General features: G+C 40.3%; 1 protein-coding gene across 1 annotated transcript in view; it reads left to right on the top strand.

Annotated features, from left to right (window-relative positions):
- Positions 1 to 21,323, top strand: part of ST8SIA1 (ST8 alpha-N-acetyl-neuraminide alpha-2,8-sialyltransferase 1) — a 74,037-nt gene that overhangs the window by 12,037 nt on the left and 40,677 nt on the right. The window contains exons 2-3 of the mRNA XM_042466493.1: positions 10,136 to 10,245; positions 15,868 to 15,960. Of these exons, the coding sequence (XP_042322427.1) occupies positions 10,136 to 10,245; positions 15,868 to 15,960 (203 nt within the window). The remainder of the gene's footprint in view (positions 1 to 10,135; positions 10,246 to 15,867; positions 15,961 to 21,323) is intronic.

Raw genomic sequence — 21,323 nt, 5'->3', positions numbered from 1 at the left:
AACAACTGTTGCCATTACATTCAGTGATATTTAGGAATTACAATTTATAAGTAATATTAGTACAAAACAGATTACCAAGGATTCCACATGGTGCAGTATGGGAACAAGTCAATGTGGGGTGACACCATTATCACACAGGGTGATGCCAGCCCTAGTGATGCCACAGTTATCAATGGCTTAGATGACAGGATGGAGGGAATCTTTATCAAATTTGCATAAGACATGAAACTGGGAGAGGTGGCTAACATGATGGAAGATTGGAACACAATTCAAAAGCAGCTAGATAAACTAGAAAATTGGGCAGAAATTAATAAAATGAAATTCAATAGAGACAAATGCAAAATTCTATGTTTAGACCACAAAAACTAAATGCACACTTATAAGATGACTCAGCCTATATATGAAAAGGATCTTTGGATTATTCCTGATCATACATTGAATATGAGCTAGCAGTGTCATGCTGCAGGAAAGAAGAAGAATGCTATTTTAGCCTGCATAGTTTCCAAGGAAGTGACAATCCCACAATGTTCTCCACTGGTCAGGCTATACTTTCTTTGTTTGCCTGTTTGTTCGACATTTATTGCAGAATTCTTGAACAAGTTGTGTTTTGGTGTATGACATTTTTTAAGTATTAGGTGTTATATAACAGCTTATACTTTCTTGTTATCTCTGAGATTGATTACTTGGATCCAAGACACATTGCAGAAATAATCCAGTTTGAGACTGTTTTAACTGCCCTGGCTCAATGCTAGGGAATGCTGGGAATTGTAGTTTGTTGAGTTGCTAGAACACTGTAACAGAGAAGGCTCTCACAAAACTACAGTTCCCAGAATGCTCTAACATTGAGCCAGGACAGTTAAAGTGGTCTCAAACTGGATTAGTTTTGCAGTGTGTTTTGGACCATAACAGTGAGGGATGTAATCCTTCATTAATTTTCTTTTTGAAGGAAGCAATGTATCATTTCACCTGTTTTGTTCTTGCTATGAGAAGGTCTTTAAAGACTGTGCAGTTTTAAACAGTTATTTGCAATCTTGTTTTGTAAAGGAAACAGCATTTTCTGTGCAGAGAATAATATGTATGTGCAAAAATACTGTTTTCCGTGCTGAAATTTCTGTTACCTGGACAGAGAATGCTGTTTTTGGTGCAAAATAGCCACATGCAAACTTAGCACTGCCTCCAAATACAGAATTTGGAGCAATTTTTTTTTATTTTATTAGTTGATGTGACTCTCCACTGTTGCATATTTTGATCACACCAATAAAAAGTAGTAAAGAACTTGAGTGTACAGAAAAGGCCAATGCTAAACATAAATGAGGCAGTAGTGAAAGAAGGAAGTAAAGCCCTGCATCTTCCAAGATGGAGACACTTAGCCAAAATAGAGTAAGAGAAAAAGGAGGATATAATAGTTAATAATAGAGGATAAAAGCATTTAAAAATATGTAACTAAAATATGTCAGTAGGCATGAAATAGGAACTTATAGCAAATAAGTCTATTCTGCACCAGAAAAAGAAATGATTCCTATGTCTACTTTATCTTATAATTATAAAACAAGTTGGAGACTGTTGTAAAGGTCTTCTTTGTAGGTGCCTGTTTCTGAAAATATGATGGCACCTCCTCAGGGCATTGTTGTTCTCAGTCTAGCACTGTTTCCAAAGTGTGAATTGGATTTCGTATTGTCTCGCATGGCTAGGGAGAATGTTTGTCCCAGCCGCTTTTGATCATCGATTTGCAACAGGCACTTGCTTTGACCTAAGTGATAACAAGTGACAAACGGAATATTGGAAATTTTCTTAACCACAGATTGTCTGGCTTCAAGTGGACAGCGATGGCTGGCAAGTGATAGTTTAGGGGCCAAATTGAGCTGGCAGGTGTTTGCCAGATGACTCCAGATTCAGAGCTGATGCTCTTGTATGTGTGTGTGTCTGTGGAAGACAGTCTCTCTTCTTCACCAGCTGCTGCCAGAACTTGAGAAAGTTCTCTTTTTGGACTACACCTCCCAGGAATCTGGGAGAGATCGTCCAGAAGATAACCTTTCCAAGCTCTGTACCATCACTGTTATTATCACAGAACTATCATATGTCTTCCGTTACACAGTCCTGAAACCAAACCCCACCGGATACCAAGGGCCCACTGTACCATTGGAATGAATATGTGATACTGGAAGTTGGGAGATAAAAACTTAATGACAGGATGAGGAAACAGTTTTCTATGCAAATATAACTTCTTCGTAATAGTGCTGTGTATATATCATGCCCATCATCAACTAAAATATGTATGACAGGTGACCTGAGATGTTCTCGTGTAGTGGGAGTCTCAGCTGCACCTGGGGTCCCTCTTATTCTTCACACTCTTCTGACTCTTTTGAGCCAATCTCTGTATGCAACATAGGCATATGAGGCGTTTTATGTATTTTTTGGACAATGCCATCCCACATTGTTACTGAGTGGAGAATGTGTCCTATTTGAATGTTATCCATACTAGAAATTAAATCACCAGTTGCTGTAGCAAGTAACCTGAACCATGTGGGCAGAGATAGTCATATAGATGGTATTTCCCCCTAGATCTTTGTGTAGATTGCTACACAAAGGCTTCAGTTCCTCCCTCCTTTCTCTGATAGCCACCTTAGTATTAGAAAATAATAAAAGGAACTGCCATGAATATTATAATATGTGAAATCCTCTCACTAGCCAGGAATTGCAGATAAGAGACTGAACTGAATTGGGGTCCACAACAAAGTATGAGTTGTCAGTCAGTCAGAAAAACCTAGCCCTTTCTCCAATAAGCTCTTAATAAATTTTGCCCTTTGGTGTTAACAGGCAGTTGTCATGGCCAGCCAAGATCAGCTCTCGGAGGATGAGGAGGAGGACGAGCCTCTTCCAGAGCAAGAGCTAATTGAGGCTACACCAGGTGGTAATCCTGCTCTGCCAGGTCCCAGCTGTGCTCTCCCAGCCCCAGAGGAGGAGGCCCAACCAGGTCCTAGTGCTAGTGAGAGGCCTCCTGTGGTGCAACTGCCTAGTGGTGACTCTGGGGAGGAAGCTTGCCTGGATGTGCCTACTTACAAACAGAGAAGGGCTGAGAGTGCTTGCAGGAACAGATCCAAGAGGATCACAGAGAGCCTCAGGTGGCAAGGGGGAGAGTTTCCCTTACTTAAGCTGTAGAGAGGCCTCCACTCAGTGCCAGAGTTCATTGCATGATTCTTTGGTGTGATTGCTGCTGGCACTGGCTCCTTGTATCTTGACTCCTTGTTGCTTTGACTTCAGACTGGACCTGTGTTATCTTCTGGCTGCTTTGACCTTGGACTGCTTTGACTACTCTGACTCCCGGTATCCTGACTTCGGCTTGGCTTTCGGACTGCCACTGATCTATATCCCTTGCTGACCACTGTACTAGAACTTTAACAGGCAGTGAAGATAGTGCCACAACTATTGTGATAAAGAGCCAAAGTTGCTGTGCAAGGAGGAATAAACATACCATTCAAATCCACAACTTGCCTTCTCCAGTAACATTCTCCTTTGTTATGGTTAGCACATTTTTAAGGTGCAAGACAATTCTTGGAAACATCTCATGTTTTCTCCATATTCATAAGGGGTGTATTATGAGACAATGTCTTCCTATGATCCAACTTATCTCAAGTTTGTGTTTTCTCACTTTTAAGGACATATACACACATGTTGAAGGAATTGTTTCAGGTTCTTTGGCAGTATGATGTACAGGAGGGAGGAATGACCATACTTTTTGTTATAAAATGACAGGTTCTGGAATGAGCATCACTTTAAAACAAGAGACTTTTTGTGAAGTTGAAGGCTTTCGTGGCCAGCATCCATAGTTTTTTGTGGGTTTTTCAGGCTATGTGACCATGTTCTAGAAGAGTTTATTCTTGACATTTCACCAGCATCTGTGACTGGCATCTTCAGAGAATGTTCTAAAGATGCCAGCCACAGAAGCTGGCAAAACGTCAGGAATAAACTCTTCTAGAACATGGCCGCATAGCCTAAAAAACCCACAAAAAACTAAGACTTTTTGCTAACCCTGAATATTGAGTAACAGCTCTAGTGTTTTCTTTGTGACTTCTGAACTCATTAAATCTTCCCACGTAAACGTGTCTTTGTGGCTATATCTACACTGCAGAAATAAGGCAGTTAGACACCCCTTTAGCTGCTGTGGCCCATTGCTATACACTTCTCGGCGTGGTAGTTTTGTGAGATATTTAGCCTTCTTCCATCAAAGGGCTCTGGTGCTACAACAAACCACAGATCTCAGGATTCCATAGGATGGAGCCATGACAGTTAAAGTTGTGTCAAATTGCATTGTTTCTGCAGTGCAGATGCAGCCTGAGAGTGGTGGGTCCCAGGAAAAAAAACATCCTAAAGCCTGAGTATGGTCCAATCCAGGCTTTCAGACTATAGTGAAATTTGCTAGAAAGGGGCATGGTTTGCTTTTTGCAACCCATGACAACATTACAACAGTCCATGGCAAGTCCAGCTTCCTTTGACTAATAACCATTGAGAACCATCCTGTGACAGACGATATATTGAGCATCACCAGGTCTGTGGGCTTTTCTAAAAGCTTCTCCTTGGTTATTATCACGTGTAAATAAGCTAGCTACCACTTCCACAAATCTTTTATCAGGACAAAAATCATTCATTTGAGTAGTTTCAGGCTCGAGAGAAATCCATACATGCCACACAAAGCACTTTTAGGCATTCAGATAGAACACGTTTGGGGGGCTATAAATCATTTTTATGGATTGGAAAATAAAAAACAGAATGGCATCCATTTCCTCTTTTACTGTGATAGAATATCACTCCAACATCATTTCAATTAGTCATAGACTATAGAGTTTGATGGCCAGCATTGCACACTTCTCTGAAACAGAGTCTAAAACCTATTTTTATTGTTTAATCCTACATTTCTGTGAATCATACAGTAATAAAGTACTAAAGAATATCTAGATTCCTGAGAATTAACAAATGGGTTGATGTGTGAAGATACAAATCTTTCTTTGAAGCTTCTGTGATGTCTGCTTCCCTGGTTGCAGGCATCTCATAAAGGTATCAGCCTTGACTTATAACTGTAGCGTGATGAATAAAGTAGATCATGTTTGTTTTGTTTGTGTAGTGCTTTGAGTATCAGACTAGGATCCCGGAGATCAGGATTCAAATCCCTGCTCAGCCATGGAAGCCCACTGGATAACCTGGGACAAGTCATACATGTTCAGCCTCAGAAGGCATTGGAAACCTCTGGATAAATCTTGTCAAGAAAACCCTGTGATAGATTCACCTTAGGGTCACCATAAATCAGAAATTACTTTAAGGAACACAACAACAACAGCAACAACAACCTATTTATTTAAATATTTGTATAACATTCAACATATGTACAACATATGTACAACATATGTACAACATATGTTCAACGTATGATGTATGTATGTAACCGATGAAGAAGGAATTGGACATAGCTCCCGCCTTGGAAGAAACTGTTAAGGCCATACGTACAGCAGAATAAAAATAGCAAGGCTGCCGGGATTGATGGAATTCCACCTGAAGCTTGGAAACACGGAGGTCATGTACTCCATGCTAAACTCCACGAGCTCCTTGTGAGTTGCTGGGGGAAAGATGAACTGCCATCAGATCTCCGAGATGCAGTCATCATCACCCTGTACAAAAAAAAAGAGGAGCAAAGTCGGATTGCTCAAACTATCGAGGTATAACACTGCTCTCCATTGCTGGAAAAATCCTTGCAAGGATACTGCTGAACAGATTAGTCCCTGCTATTGAAGAAGAACTTTTTCCTGAAAGCCAATGCGGCTTTAGAGCTAATAGGAGCACAACAGACATGGTATTTGCCCTTAGACAACTGCAAGAGAAATGTAGAGAGCAGAACAAAGGACTCTATGTAACATTTGTCGACCTCACCAAAGCTTTCAATACTGTCTGTGGCAGATCCTGGAACGACTAGGATGCCCCCCCCCCAAATTCCTCAAAATGCTCATCCTGCTACATGAAGGCCAGCAAGGTCAAGTCAGATATGGCGATGCTCTCTCGGAGCCCTTTCTAATAACTAATGGTGTGAAACAAGGTTGTGTTCTTGCTCCAACTCTATTTACAATCTTCTTCAGCATGATGCTCCAAAGGGCTACGGCAGATCTCAAAGAAGAAGACGGCATTTATATACGCTACCATACTGATGGTAGCCTGTTTAACTTAAGCCGCCTGAGGGCCTGCACTAAGACTCTAAACTATCTAGTCTGTGAGCTGCTTTTTGCTGACGATGCTGCCCTCGTTGCCCATACAGAAGCAGCTCTGCAGCGCCTCACATCTTGTTTTGCAACAGCTGCAGAGCTCTTTGGACTGGAAGTCAGTCTGAAGAAAACGGAAGTTCTCTACCAGCCGGCACCACAGGAAGAACACTACCATCCCCACATCACTGTTAGCACATCTGTGCTTAAGTCCATCCAGCAGTTCACCTACCTGGGAAGCATCATCTCCTCAGATGCCAAGATTGATAAAGAGATCAATCACAGACTGGCAAAGGCATATAGTGCATTCGGAAGGCTTCACAAAAGAGTCTGGAGTAACAAACACTTGAGGCGAAGCACAAAAATCAGTGTGTATAGAGCCATTGTACTGTCTATTCTCCTCTATGGGTCTGAAACATGGGTCACCTATCGCCAACACCTACGATTCCTTGAACGCTTTCATCAGCGCTATTTACGCACAATTCTAAATATACACTGGACTGACTATGTGACGAATGTTGCTGTCCTTGAGCAAGCAGGGATCACCAGCATTGAGGCCATGCTATTGAGGACGCAGCTGCGCTGGGCAGGACACATGTTTCTAGGATGAAGGACCATCGCCTCCCAAAAATAGTACTCTATGGTGAACTCGCCACGGGTCAGCGTAAGAGGGGCGCCCCAAAGAAGAGATACAAGGACTCCCTGAAACAACATCTCAGGCTTGGCCAAACTGATCACCAACAATGGTCTGCCCTGGCCTCGCATTGGGAGGCATGGAGACGCACTATCCACAATGCTGCAGCCTTTTTCGAAAGCTCATGACGAACGGGTCTCGAAGAGAAACGACAACGCAGAAAGAACCACAACCCAGAAACATCACCCAAGGAGACTTTCCGCTGTGCTTTCTGCAACCGGACCTGTTTGTCCCGGATTGGCCTTTTTAGTCACCAACATGCTTGTACAAAGCATGGGATGAGTCCTTCCTGAATCTTCGTTCGCGAAGCAAAGCCAGAGTGTATAACATTGTATATCTCAAGCTCTCTGTACAGTATACAGTAAAGTCCTGATCAGTTTAATATGATGTAAGCAATAAAAATGATTTTAAAAGTATCCATTGCTTTTCATTGGTTTCTAGCACCAATTTGAAGGGCCAGTGCTGACCTTTTATTAAGCAGATATAAGGAACCTTTGATCTTCTGAATATTTTGGCCTACAACTCCTCCCGGCCCCACCTAATATGGTCAGTAGGAAAGGATTATGGGAGTTGTAGTCCAAAATACCTGGACGTCAGCCTTGTAGGGCCTACTATTACAACTACTACTATTATACACACACATGCTTATTACTAGAACTCAAAGGTCCACTAGCTGGAACTGATGTAGGGTGAAGAGTGGAGTGGAGAAGAGACATCTTAGAATTAAGGAGCAAGAGTACCTCTGAGCATGTGCTTAAACCAGGAATTTATTTTCAGTACCAGTCCTGAACTCACAGTCCTGCCAATCACACAAAAATCCCAAGCTTTCTTCTATTTTGCCAACCTGATTTAGAAAAGGGAAAGAAAACTTTTTAAAAAACATAACAATAGATAAACATTCTGTCTCCTTCCTTCATTAGCGACTGGGTGTAAGAAAGCCTTGGTGACCTACTACAATTCATCTGGAGATGTACCAGTAGATCTCAGTCTCCTTTCTGCCTGCCTGTGTTTTAATGAATGAAAAATTAAGTGACTTTTGTTGCCGTTGATGACAACACATGGCTGAAATAAACAAATTAACAGTAATATTGCACTGACCTGCACTCCAGGGCAGCTTGGCAGCATAAGTGAAAATGACATGGAATTTCTGTGCCTTGACTAATAAATATCTAAGTTGTACATAAACATGCACAAGTGTAGTTATGGTTCCAGTTGCCTAAAAGTGCTTTTTCCTTTGTAGTCATTCAGCATCTTTTGAACTTGTGAATCTACATTGTATTGAGTCAGCTCATTGATCCGTCCTACTCTGTGTTCTTGCTCTGAATGACAACAACTGTTCAAGAATTTAGACAACAGTCTTTTCCTAGTTTTGTTACCTGTTTGACTAGGACTAGCTTAGTGTGAGGATAAAATTGTGGTGAGAGGAGGAGCAGTTGTGTGCATGTTTGAATTCCTTAGAGTAGGAATGAGAAATACAACATTCCAGATCTAGTTGGATGGCTTCTTCCATCATCCCCCACTATTGACTGTGCTGAAGACAGTTGCAATCCAGCAATATCAGTTGCAATACACATTACCTTAGAAGGAAGTTAAAGTGAATATAGTCAGACCTCTATATTGACTATTTTTTTTAATCCATGGATTCAGGCATCCACAGCTTGAAAATATTTTTTAAAAATATAAATTCCAAAAACCTACCATCTCATGATGAAACTATTCAGCCAGTGAAAGAGTCCCCCACACCTAACTATATAATTGCTAATGTTCATTATCATGGTTGCTGTGAAAGCATAATTATATTGTGATGATCATATACCAGGTAGAGAGAATAGATGAGACTCTTAGTCACCAACATAACATTTTCCAAAGGAAGCAGGTTGCTAAAGAACCCAGAAGACATTTACATTCTTGGGTGCCAGAATTAATTTTAACTGCCTGAAGCAACAAGGCACTTCAAATGTTGCTCTTCCTGGATATAAGTCTATAAATATTATTTATATTTTTCATGCAATATTGCCAGTCTGTATGGGAAACAGTCATAATTAAAAGTGTAGAATGTCTGCAGATGTTAAAATGGTGCAGTATAGCAGGTCTGAATGTGAACTAGGGGATCCTCAACTCTCACCACAACCATAAGCTCACTAGGGCAGACTGCATTGCAGAAATAATGCAGTTTGACATCACTTTAACTGCCATGGCTCAATGCTGTGGGATTCTGGGTTTTATAGTTTCATGAGATATCTAGCCTCCTTTGTCAGAGAGACTAGTGCCCCACCAAACTGCAAATTCCAGAATTCCATAGTATTGATCCATGGTGGTTAAAGTGGTGTCAAACTGTATTATTTCTGCAGTAAAGATGCAGCTTTGGTGGCCTTAGGGCACAATCTTTTCCTCCCAGCCACAGTACCTCCCCTCTTCCCCAATACAGCAGGTAAACTCCTGAGGTCGTCACATATTATTTGCACTGAGCCCTAGGCCATATAAATACCTCCAGATATAAGAAACCCAAAACATTACTAATAGTAATAGTATTGTAAAACAATTGTATTTCTAAAATACGGGTTTGGCACTAAAACAGATATAAACTGTATAACTACTGACATGTGTAAAAGGGACTTAACATGCAAATAAGATTGTTGAGTTCATTTTAAAAAATGGGTGTGTAAATATATAAAATTTAAAACTCAGGACTTGACTGTAGCTCTTATTTGAATAGCAGTTGCTGAAAAAATGCTGTTTTTAATGTGACCATAGGATCACGATCCTCAAGGAGGACATTTGCATAATGATTAGCTGTATGTGCTGAGTGAGACAACAATAAAGGGGAATTTCAATACAAAGAACAAAACATTAAGATGTGGGCAACAGTTTTGGTGTTTCTACTTCGATATACGTCTACCCGATTCTGAAACGGGATTCTCTGGTTATCAGCCTTCAAGTTCTGCTATAGGGAGCACATTCAGATTAGTGCATGAGAAAGCTTTCCTGTATTTTGAGTGTGTTAAATGCTGCAAATAAAGAAAATATGAAACAAGTTATTGACTGTGCAATGAAGGAAATAGACCTACAGTATCTATGTTCAGTGGATGGCCTAACCTCTATCCCTACCCACCCGCTTGTCCGGCTGTGTACCCAAGCCCCTCACTCTAATTTCCTATATTCCTCCATTAAAGAAATGAACTTTGTATTCTGTTGCCAGGCCACCCCATTCCAGTTGCCTCTGAAGAAATGCTCTGTGGTGGGAAACGGCGGGATTCTGAAGAAGAGCAACTGTGGCAGACAAATAGATCAAGCGGACTTTGTCATGCGGTAAGACAGAGCCCCTGCTGAGCCCATGTCTCCCCTCTCCCTGGTCTCACAGCCTTTCAGAGCATTATTTTTGGCTTGTTTGTGATTATTCAAGTGTAACTGTTTCTCTTTTCTTTCCTGGAGTGATTTATAGGAGTGTGGATGAAGGTTGGCAGGCATCTCTCCCCTTTTCTTGCAAGGCAGGCCTTGAGCCTTTTAGAAGGAACAACACATCCAAGTTGAGCAAAAGTACTTTAATCAAAACCAAAGCTGGGGGGGGGGGAGGGAGGAGGTGACTACCCTGTCTAGTTTCATTATGAAAAACTTGTGACCTCATTTTCCCAAAAGGAGAATAACAAGAGTTCTAGAACTTGTGCAGTATAGTCTGATATTCTGTAGCCTCCATCTATGTCACGGATAAAAACTGGGACACATGTGGCCAAGCAACATGAGAGTGTGGTCAAAATGGCAAAAAGTTATGAAAGAGCAAGGACAGAGAAGCTAGAAGACCCTGCAGCAGTTTGCTTTTGCCTGAGCCAAATTGAAGGGGCTAGATTTTGCCCCTCTTCTCCTCTCTCCATGCTAACTGAGAGCAAACTTCTTTTGCACATTAAACTCCGTTTGCAGCAATTGATGTTAGCTGAGGACAAAAGGGGGGAAGTGGGAGGAAAAGAGACAAACTGGGATTTTTTTTAAAGCAGCTGCAAAGGTGGGACAGCAGAGGATTAATCAGGACTGTCTCTGTCAAACTGAGGCAGCTGGAGGATACGATATCTGCATTTAAGACAACCTGAGTGTATATAGCATTATGATATGGATTATGATATGGATATCAGTAGACTAAGTTTTATCTGTGTCAAGTCAGGGGTTTCCTGTGTTCTTTCTGCTCTCATTATAGAGAGATGATAAGAACTGTAGAATGCATTAGCACTATGCAGATTTAGATGTTTGATGCTACTTTTAACTGCATCTTGTGAGTGCCTGGATTTGTCATTTGGGGAGACACTTAGAATTCTCTGGTAGAGAGTTCTAGTGCTGTAGTTCAGGGGAATGAACTCTCTAGCACAGAATTCTAGGCACTTTGTTATACTATAAACCCCAGGATTCTGTAGGATGCAGCTATTGTATTGAAAGTGGTATCAAAGTTAGGAATATAATGCTAAATGGTTGAAATGGCCCCAAACCCAGTCGAGCCAACATTAGGCCAACTGAAGCTGTGCTGAACCCAAACCCTTTTCAACCCAGGAAATTTTTTCCCCTCAATCCCTAAATTTCTAGCATTGCAGTATGTAAAACTAAAACTTGAGTTGATCATTTAGAAATATGGTTTAAGTATCCAAAGAAAAGAAGAAGGCAAAGTTACCAAGGGAGTATGAGCACAGCAAATTTTGGGTTTGAATGATTTTCAACATCAGTTTCTGGAATGCTGGAAATTTTGGGAGGATGAAGGAAAGTTTCACTGGGGTGATTTTTAAAAATATATATTTATTTATTATTTATCTCAAGGATTTATATCCCACGTTTCTCCCACAGTGGGATTCAAGGTGAGTTCCTCAGACTTACAAAACGAAAGAGGAGTGGGGAGGGAAAAGCAAAACAAGACAATCCTGGCCTCAGTTATATAGTTCTTGGGATGACAAGCTGTAATGCAGACAGAAGTTCTGTGTCAACCAGGAATGAAAGCAGGTCAATGTTTTTCAAGAGAGCTAATAGTGGCCCCAGTGTACATCTCCCCATGTACATTTTTGACCCTGGTGCAACCTGTTTAAAAGAAAAAGAGGTTTTGCACACATATTGTTGTCCCTGCTGCTGTTACTAATATATATGTATTCATATCCTGCCTTTTTCCTGATCTCAGACTCAAGGCAGGTTATAAAAGTTACAACTGATAAAGTGGCCCCACAGTGTCCACTTGGGCTTGGTTCCAGAACACCTTCCCCAATGGATACCAATATTCATGGATGTTCAAGTCCCATTATATACACTGGCATAGTATATAAGCTTAAAATGGCAAAATCAAAGTTTTGGGAATTATTATGTATATGAATATTTTCAAGCCATTAATGTGAATCAATGGATATGGAGGGCCATCTGTACAGATAAAATGTTTACATTATACAAAAGTTAAAAATATAATTAAGCTATCAATAAAATTAAAATTAGTTTAAATACCAACCATTAAAAAAGAACAACAAATAAAAATAACATATTGCATAAGTAGTCAGCCCTCAAAGGCCTGCTGAATCAGAAAGATATTTATTTGCCTACAAAAATATGGGAAGGAGGGCACTACTCTAACCTCTCTGGAAGGGGGTTCCAGAGCCTGGAAGTAGTCACCAAGAAGGCCTTCTCCCATGTTCCCACCTGGAAAGTTGGTGAGATAGAGAACTCATAAATCTTGGAACTTTAAATGACAGGCATGAGAAAAGCATGAATCCCATGTTTGAAAATCTCATGTTTCAATCTTGGAAAACCAGCAAAGGTGATTTTGAGGCTTGGACTATCAAAATTCAGATAGACGATCAGGAAGTTGTTCTTATTTCATTGTCTGGAAGCCAAAGATTTTGGCTGAGCAGCTGGCTTCTTGCTGAGTCAACCATCTGGAAGCTCAGCCAATTTCTTCTCACTCTGCAGTGTTGCATGAAGAAACTTCGCATGGAGAAAAACAAAACACAGCTGCCTTGTGACAACAGGAGTGAAGAGTATAACAAGACCAGTCTTTAAATTTGTTTTGTTGAGGAATAATGTTATGAAAGGGGGAAGACAGTAATTTGATTGGTGGGTCAGGAACTATGTGCTAGACTGCAACACCCATTAGCCATAGCTAACAGCCAATAGTGAGGAATGATGGTTGTGGTTCCACTGTACCTAAAGCTTGGCCCAGGGAATGGTCATAAAAGGCACGATTCACTACTAGGCTATGCTTGGCATAATAATGCAAATGTAATGGAAGGCTAAATAATCCTGTATAAGAGAGACAAAAACTGGAAGTATTTTATCAGTGAAACAGTTTGTTTGGGACAGCAAAGAAAGATGGACAGGTTTAGTGCTGGTTCTGGTCAATGTTCCTTTTTCTGATTATTATAAATAGTGCTGCTGATATTTCTGGAACAGATCCCTCCTTCTGAATAAACATCTGCTCTTAAAAGCTTCTTGTGGCCAGGTGAGCATTTCTCCTCTGAACTCACATCACCCAACAGACCTACCTACGGGGTTATTCAGATGGTGAAAATAATCCAGGTAGAATCTAGGTTAAATCTTGGTTTATATGCATTTCAAATGCATCCAATTATGGGGGGGGGGGGGGTTGGGGGGGAGGGGGCTGCCAAAAAACTGGGATATTTGATATTGGGGTTTCCCCCCAAGTTCTTCTAAAAGATTCACATTCTTGGCTGTGTGAATAACCTATGCAAATAGATTTAGGATAAATGATAAAACTCTGCATGCCTTGAATGTGTTTCAAATACGTTCACATCATCGAGTCCATATTTACTGGAGCGCTGTCACGTGTGAACAGCCGAACTCACAGAGGTGCACGTAGTGCACATGGTACCATAGTGTGAGCAACAAACCCTGAATTTGTGAGTTAGATTATTCACATAGTTGCACTAAAAATGACATGTGAATTACCTCTATGTCTGAGCTCACTGGAATATGTATGAAAGTAGAGACTAGATTCATGGTTCATCTAGGGTTCCAGACAGCTATTGGAATCAATAAAACCAGGTGAATCAGGCTGCTTAGCAGGTCCTTAGAAAATGCTGGAACACTTTTGCAAAGTCTCATGCCTCTAATTTGGACAAGCTCTCCCCACATTTTTTTAAAAAAACACTTCTCATATTATTTTAATTAATTAATTAATTCCCTGTCTTTTCCCCAGCATGGGACACAAAATAGCTTACAACAATTAAAAAAAAAATCAGCTAAAATCCTTTTTTAAAATAGTTTTATTAAATATAAAAACAACCATCACACATTTACTTTATCGTTCTCTCTCTCTATATATAATGTGCACATATACAAACAGCAACAAAACTATAATCACTATTCAACAAAAAGCAAACAATATTTCTAAAACCTTAATTTATGAAAGTTAAAAAAATCCTCAGTTAAATAGCAATTCTATTATACAAATACAAAGGGCAAACAATTTAAAGGACATTTAAAATGTAATTTAAAAAGATAAAGGCTGAAAACACCCTTCTACCTCATGATTTAAATACCAAAGGCCTGCCAAAATAAAAAGGTCTTTGCTTGCCTGCTTTTCTTTTTAAAGAAAATTTTTGTAAAGGAATTTGGTTTCAAATGAATGAACAAAATATCTTTGTTCTACATGAGACATTAGTGTACAGATTGGTCAAAATCTAATCTTTTACACAAGCATGGGGAGCCAGTGTGATGTAGTGGTTTGAGTGTTGGACTATGACTCTGGAGACCAGGGTTCGAATCCCTGCTCAACCATGGAAATCCACTGGGTAGTTTTGAGCAAGTTTTACACTCTCAGCCCCAAAGGAAGGCAAAGTCAAAACCTCTCTGAACATATCTTGCCAAGAAAACCTCATGATAGGTTCACCTCAGAGTCACATCAAGTCAGAAATGATTTGAAGGCACACAACAAGCATGAGCATAACAAGACTTTTTTCTCTTTCTTTCCTTTAAGCAGCTCTCCATAGATCTCCCAAAACCTCCTTTGGAGGGTTTCCCAACCCTTGGAAACAGGTTTTGAGACTATGGGGGTGGAAGAGATTTCTCCCATCTAGTTCCACTATGGAAAGCAGTTTCATCTTCATAATGGGTCCTTTGGATCCCACTCTTTGATGTTCATATGGTTTTAATAACAGATTGTACTGCCTTCATTGTACCGAGTCTGACTTTTTGTCCACCTAGTTCAGTACTATCTGCTCTGACAGGCTGTACAGTACATCAGACCCAACCAGGGCTGCCAGTTCATGATCATGCCAGGCCTTAGGGTTTTCAGACCAAAACTTGGTAGGACAGGAGGAAGCTAAATAAATTCACATTTTCCCTGGAGAGTCTTTCCAAGTTGCAGCAATAAATCAGTTAAGTCTGGGAAATTACAGCATGCTGCTGCTCTGTTAGGTGATCTAGTGATTTGTACACAGCTCTGCAAAATTGGAGAATTTGCACCTTGGTCCTCTACCTGGAGATTAATCACAATAGAGACTTAGATGGATAGACAAAAATGGAGACTTGGGACCAGACCTTGAGATCTAGCAGCAGTAGGTCTTCTCCAGCACCTGCTGCCTGCCATCCTTTTTAATGAAAGATGCCAGGAAATGAAATTGTAGCCTTCTATGCACCATCATGTGCTCTCCTTCAATGTGGACATTTTCATAGGAAGCCAATTCACTATTGTTCTGTTGTCTTCCATGTACAAGTCAGCCTGCTGGTTTCAGGCAGGAATGTTTTTCTTAGCCTGGAAGTACAGAGATTGAACTTGGGACTTTCTTAATGCAAATAATGAACCCCACCATTGAATTAACAATGGGCAGTTACTTGTGCTGGCTGAGTCAATAAGTGTAGGACAGAAAATTTCCTTACTTTTTAAAATGGTGTCAAGAGGGTGCTGATGGTGGGAATAAGAAGAAGAGAAATTAAAATATTTCCCCCTATTTCTTTCAGGTGCAACCTTCCTCCCCTCACCAGTGAGTACAGCAAGGATGTTGGATCCAAAACTCAGCTGGTGACTGCAAATCCTAGCATAATTGAGAAAAGGTAAGCAGCAGGTTGTTTGTTTCTTTGGAAAGGGACTGGTATTCTGAGCAAGGGCACAAAGTGTGGGTGTTTATGTCGCAATGTTAAGGACTGAACGAATTGTATTCCTAGCAGGCTGCAGTTAGCAGCCGTTTCTTGTTTGATGGGTTTATAAATCTTTATGCTGCTTTGACATGCTTCAACTGGCTGCCCCAGAGTGTGTTTACAATACCAAGATATGATGGCCCAGCATTGCACAGTTCTACAAAGTAAGCTTGAAATATGGTGCTGCACACAGAAACCCACTTCCTAGATTAGGATTTATTTTTAGTACAGCATATTTCTAGCCCGCATGGCTATTAAGATATGCCTGACATTTCAGAAGCCACAGGTAGCTAAATAAGGTACTGTATAGGCATACTCCAGTTAACAAAGCCTCTTGCAGACAATCTCCTTTTCCCCAGTGTTTTTTTAATCCCATCCACCCTTTTCACCTTTCCTCCTTGTCCTCAGTCTAGCTAAAAGTTTGTTTGTTTGTTTTAAAAAAACAGCATTTGGAGGTTGATAAAAGACTATTTGAGAGACACAGACTTTTTACCCTAAAAATCCTTTTCTGGATCTGATAGTTGAACCTCAAGGTGACCTGGATAGATGGCTGTGTTAACTAGTGAGTAGAGCATGATCAATCTTCTTGTTAAGTATTAAAATGAAATATCCAACAAGGGGTGTAGGAAATAAAAACAGTAAATATTTGTTATATAATAAACAAAATAAACATCTAATCTTATGCCGCCTCCACACACAAAATACATAGTAATCCTTCTGTTTTAAACAAAGTAATTCTTCTTGAATCTTCTCTACATTCTCAGCTTCTCAAAATCCAGTTCAGATCTTCTCCATTCCCTACATCCTAACTAGTCCTTACTTTATTTCTGGCTTCCTAACTGTATTCCACCCTGCCCCTATCTACTACTCTAACAGATCAACCTCTAGGCTATATCCTTTCCACCGTAGTACCCCCTTTACAGTAATCTGAAGGCTGTAATTGGTAGACCTCATTCATCCCAAATTGTCGGCAATTTGAACATAGGATGTTCTTGTAAATTTGGGGAATTAGCTGGGTTTTTCGGCACCTGAGGGCTTCTTCCTTGGATAGTGCAGGGAAAAATGATTCATGGTTTTCTCCAGATTTTCCAGATTTGCTGGTAGATTTGCACTGGCAATGGTGGAGGAAGAGGAAGCAATGAGTCCCCAAAAGCAGATGGTTTCAATGGCACAATCACCATTAAAAAAAGACAGCTTGGTTTATATGCATATGCAAATAACTGCATGTTAGTATATCTGTTTGCTTTTATCTGCACTCCTCCACATGTGGGCATCCTTAATGGACAGATTTAAAAAAATAGCAGGTGTCATGTCACTGGAAAAAAATCAGGGATGCTCACAATTTTACACCAATGTGACCTCTGGATGGTGTGTGTGCATGTGTATGTGTGTGTGTGATTGCTTAATCTGAATTTTTCGTGAATAGTCTTCCTGTCACTTTTAATAATATAGACCAGCTCTAGGGTAACTCCAAATATGGGAAATCCAGATTTTACTATATTTGTAGATCTGGCCCTAACCAGGTTTGCCTAGCTTCTCATTTCAAAAGTGTCCATAACATGGAACTAGAAATCAGTCCTCTGCATAGCGCCTTGCTTCTTACAATTACTGGAATGCCAGCAAAGCAAAATATTTTTGCAAATTTGTGACAATATGCTAATAGGAACAGGAATGCTAATTGCTCAGTGCTGGAAGAATGCTGATGTTCTGTTACTATAATAATAGGAGCTGAATGGGAGCCTTCAATTAACGGCTTAAAGCTTATATATAATTTACCCTGAAGTAAAGAATGTAGAAGGAGTTGTGTTTTTGTTTTTTGAGAAATATGGTTGTTAACTGATGCAATTTTAAGAACCAGTGAATTAAAATTCAATGATTGGATGAATTTTGTGATGACATGTGGCAAAGGAATATCATTATGATATTTAAAGAAGACTTAGATGTTGTAGCTTGTTGTAACTCATTGATCATTCGTCTTGAATCTGTGTTATTATTAGTTATTATCCAGATGTTTGTGGATTTCAATGGCTTCTCTATGCATCAGGATGTGTTAGGATGGATAATTTCAAGCGGAAAGAAGAAACCCTTAAAGTGAACAAAATTTGGCTACCAGTCCTGAGGAATAGCAAAATAAGGACTCAGCAAATGCAAATGGGAATCCATTCAGAGTCAGGGGCTTTCCCAGCAGATAATGATCACCAATTAGCAGACATTAATCCTCATTTGCATTAGCCTCCCAGCCTGAGGCCAGCCATCAGCACAGAACAATATACATGCAAATCACTCCTGCATTCCCAGGCTCACACAGCACATATACAACCAACTTTTCCAGGCAAACATTCTCTGAAGATGCCAGCCACAGATGCTGGCGAAACGTCAGAAGGAAAATCTTCTAGAACATGGCCACATATCCCGAAAACCCCACAAAAAACCAATAAAAGGATAGTTTGCAAGAGAGAGCATGGTTTGCTTTTATTTTTTTAATCCTTAACATTCTGTTGGGGCTCATGAAGATTCTTAAATAAGATCTTTCACAGTTTTTTGTGGGGGGTTTTTGGGCTATGTGGCCATGTTCTAGAAGAGAATGATCCTCTGAAGATGCCAGCCACAGATGCTGGTGAAACATCAGGAAGAAACTCTTCTAGAACATGGCCACATAGCTTGAAAAACCCACAAAAACCTATGGATGCCAGCCATGAAAGCTTTTGACCTCACATAAGAGTCTTTCAGTTTCAAACTTCAGAGTAAGGGTGAATGGGTGAGTGCTAGGTGCCAGTTCAGGTGTGTGTTTGAAAGAGGTATCGTAAGACAGAGTAGCTTTAGGGAGAAGAAATTGGACATGGCCAGGAAAAAGAACATTGCTCCCAACATAGAGGCCGGAGTGGTGATAGCAAGAATAATTACATATTTCAAGGAAAAAGCTCCTTCTTCTTTCCAACCTCCTTTAAGGTGAACCCTAAACTTTCATCTTGGAATGGTTCCCTCTGAAAAAAGAAGTCCAAATGCCCTCTCATTAATTTCCAGGCTTGCAAACCAGGTAGCAAAAATGGGAAAGGCAGTGCTTTTCAGCACAGCTCTAAATTTTGTGTGGCAGCAGACTCCACTCTCCCCTGTCTAATGAAATACAGTTGGCCTCTACATTTGCGGCTTTGACTTCTGAGGATTTGATTTCTGAGGGCGACAAAAATGGTGAAGGGTCTGGAAACCATGCCCTATGAGGAACGACTCAGGGAGCTGGGGATGTTTAGCCTGGAGAAAAGAAGGTTAAGAGGGGATATGATAGCCCTGTTTAAATATTTGAAAGGATGTCATGTTGAAGAAGGAGCAAGCTTGTTTTCTGCTGCTCCAGAGAACAGGACCCGGAACAATGGATGCAAGCTACAGGAAAAGAGATTCCACCTGAACATTAGGAGGAACTTCCTGACAGTAAGGGTTGTTGGACAGTGGAATGCACTCCCTCGAAGGGTAATAGAGTTTCCTTCCTTGGAGGTCTTTAAACAGAGGCTGGATGGCCATCTGTCAGGGATGCTTTGATTTGGATTTCCTGCATGGCAGAATGGGGTTGGACTGGATGGCCCTAGTGGTCTCTTCCAACTCTACGATTCTATGATTCTATGATTAGTCTTGGATTTGTTTAATACGATATCTTTAGGTCCTCCAGCATGACTATGACCAACCTTCACCAGAAATTGTGCTGGAGGACCTAGGGATTTCTAGAGAGAACATTTCCCTAGGCATTTGTAGGCCCTCCAATACAATTCTATGGTCAACTTTCTGTGAATGTTGACCCTAAAGTTGTGCTGTAGGACCCAGAGATCCCAGAGAGGTGTTCTCTCAGGTGAGAAAAATTATGTGTCTTTTTGTTTGTGGTTTTTGCACTTTCATTGGGATCCTGCATCCTGATACATGAAGGCAAATAATTAGGCAGATACAAAAGCATGTGGCATCTTAATGTAAGATTTCTTTTTGCTGAATGTTCAGAAAGCTATATGAACCTTGTTCCTTTAACCAAATTGAGTGAAGGTGGTTTTTCTTCCATTCAAATTAGTCTTTTGGTGTCACTAATTTCTTTTTGTGTTTGTTTTTTGTTTTTGCTGAATCTGTTCTTGAACGCACGCACACACACACAGACACACACACACACACACACAAGCAATAATTTAATTTCATCAAAGATAGCTCGGTTTCATTTAATCTTGAAAGCAATATTAGATTTCTGGCTCTGGCTGACTGCCAAATGGCAAATTATTTAAGGAGGATGCTTTTCAGTTAAATAGTTAGTGAGAGTTCTTCATGAATAAACAAATATCCTATTTCTTTGTCATTTGGCTTTCCTGCTTGTCCTTGAACAAATTATTTTGGAACACTATACATTAAAGGAAGAGCTTCTGAGGTTTTTTTTTAATTTTGCGCTTTTAATGGCTAAATATAGCATTCATATGTACACATCTCTGCCAGTGTAACTGTCCCATGAGAGAAAGACTGGGGTGATTGACTGATCCCAAATTATAAGTACAGGATTAGGGGAAGGATGAGCAATTTCAATGGGTCTGAGGACCATTTTCCCTCTCCTCCAGAAAATGAAAAACCACATCCTCTGTCTGGCACATCAACACTCCTCCTGTTACACACAGGCTGTCATTTTAGTCCATTTCCCCATTTACCTGCAGCCTCTGCTAGATCAGATGATGCCTTCTGAAGATGTCCTCTGATCTACAAGAGTATCCCTTTAGGGGAGAAAGAGTGAATTGGATGAGGAAGAAGGGAGGCCTTTCCATAACTCTGTTCCAGCTATTAAAGATACTGAAATCAATACATGAGCTTTTATTGATGAATATGCCTACATTTTTGAAGATGTCAATGTATTGTGTAACAACTTATCAGTCTTTGCATATATTTTCAAAAATGAACTGTTTCCTTTTTAACAAGTTGTGTTTGTTTGTTTTTTAATTTCTTTTTAAAGAATGCTCTCCCTATGATAATTTCCCTGCTCCATTGTTACTGAAGATTCTCCTTGGTTCTCTCAGGGTTTTAATCCCCCCTCCCTTTTAAAATCCCTATTATATGTCAGTGGTTTTAACTACTGGCTTATTTCATATTTAGTTCCTCGTCCTTTTTACTTCTTTGGTTTTTACCATATTTGGGCGTGTTTGCTGCCCCAGAAGACTGGACTAGGTCTAATGGTATAAGTATACAGAGGAGTATACAATCAGCCCTCCATTTTTGTGAGGGATCCATTCTCTACCTCCCCCCCCCAAAGGAAATGTGCAGATATTTAA

The sequence above is a fragment of the Sceloporus undulatus genome, chromosome 5 (assembly GCF_019175285.1).
Source record: "Sceloporus undulatus isolate JIND9_A2432 ecotype Alabama chromosome 5, SceUnd_v1.1, whole genome shotgun sequence".
NCBI classification, from domain to species: Eukaryota; Metazoa; Chordata; class Lepidosauria; order Squamata; family Phrynosomatidae; genus Sceloporus; species Sceloporus undulatus.
The sequence above is the reverse complement of the archived record's forward strand: the minus strand, read 5'-3'. Positions and strand labels throughout refer to the sequence as shown.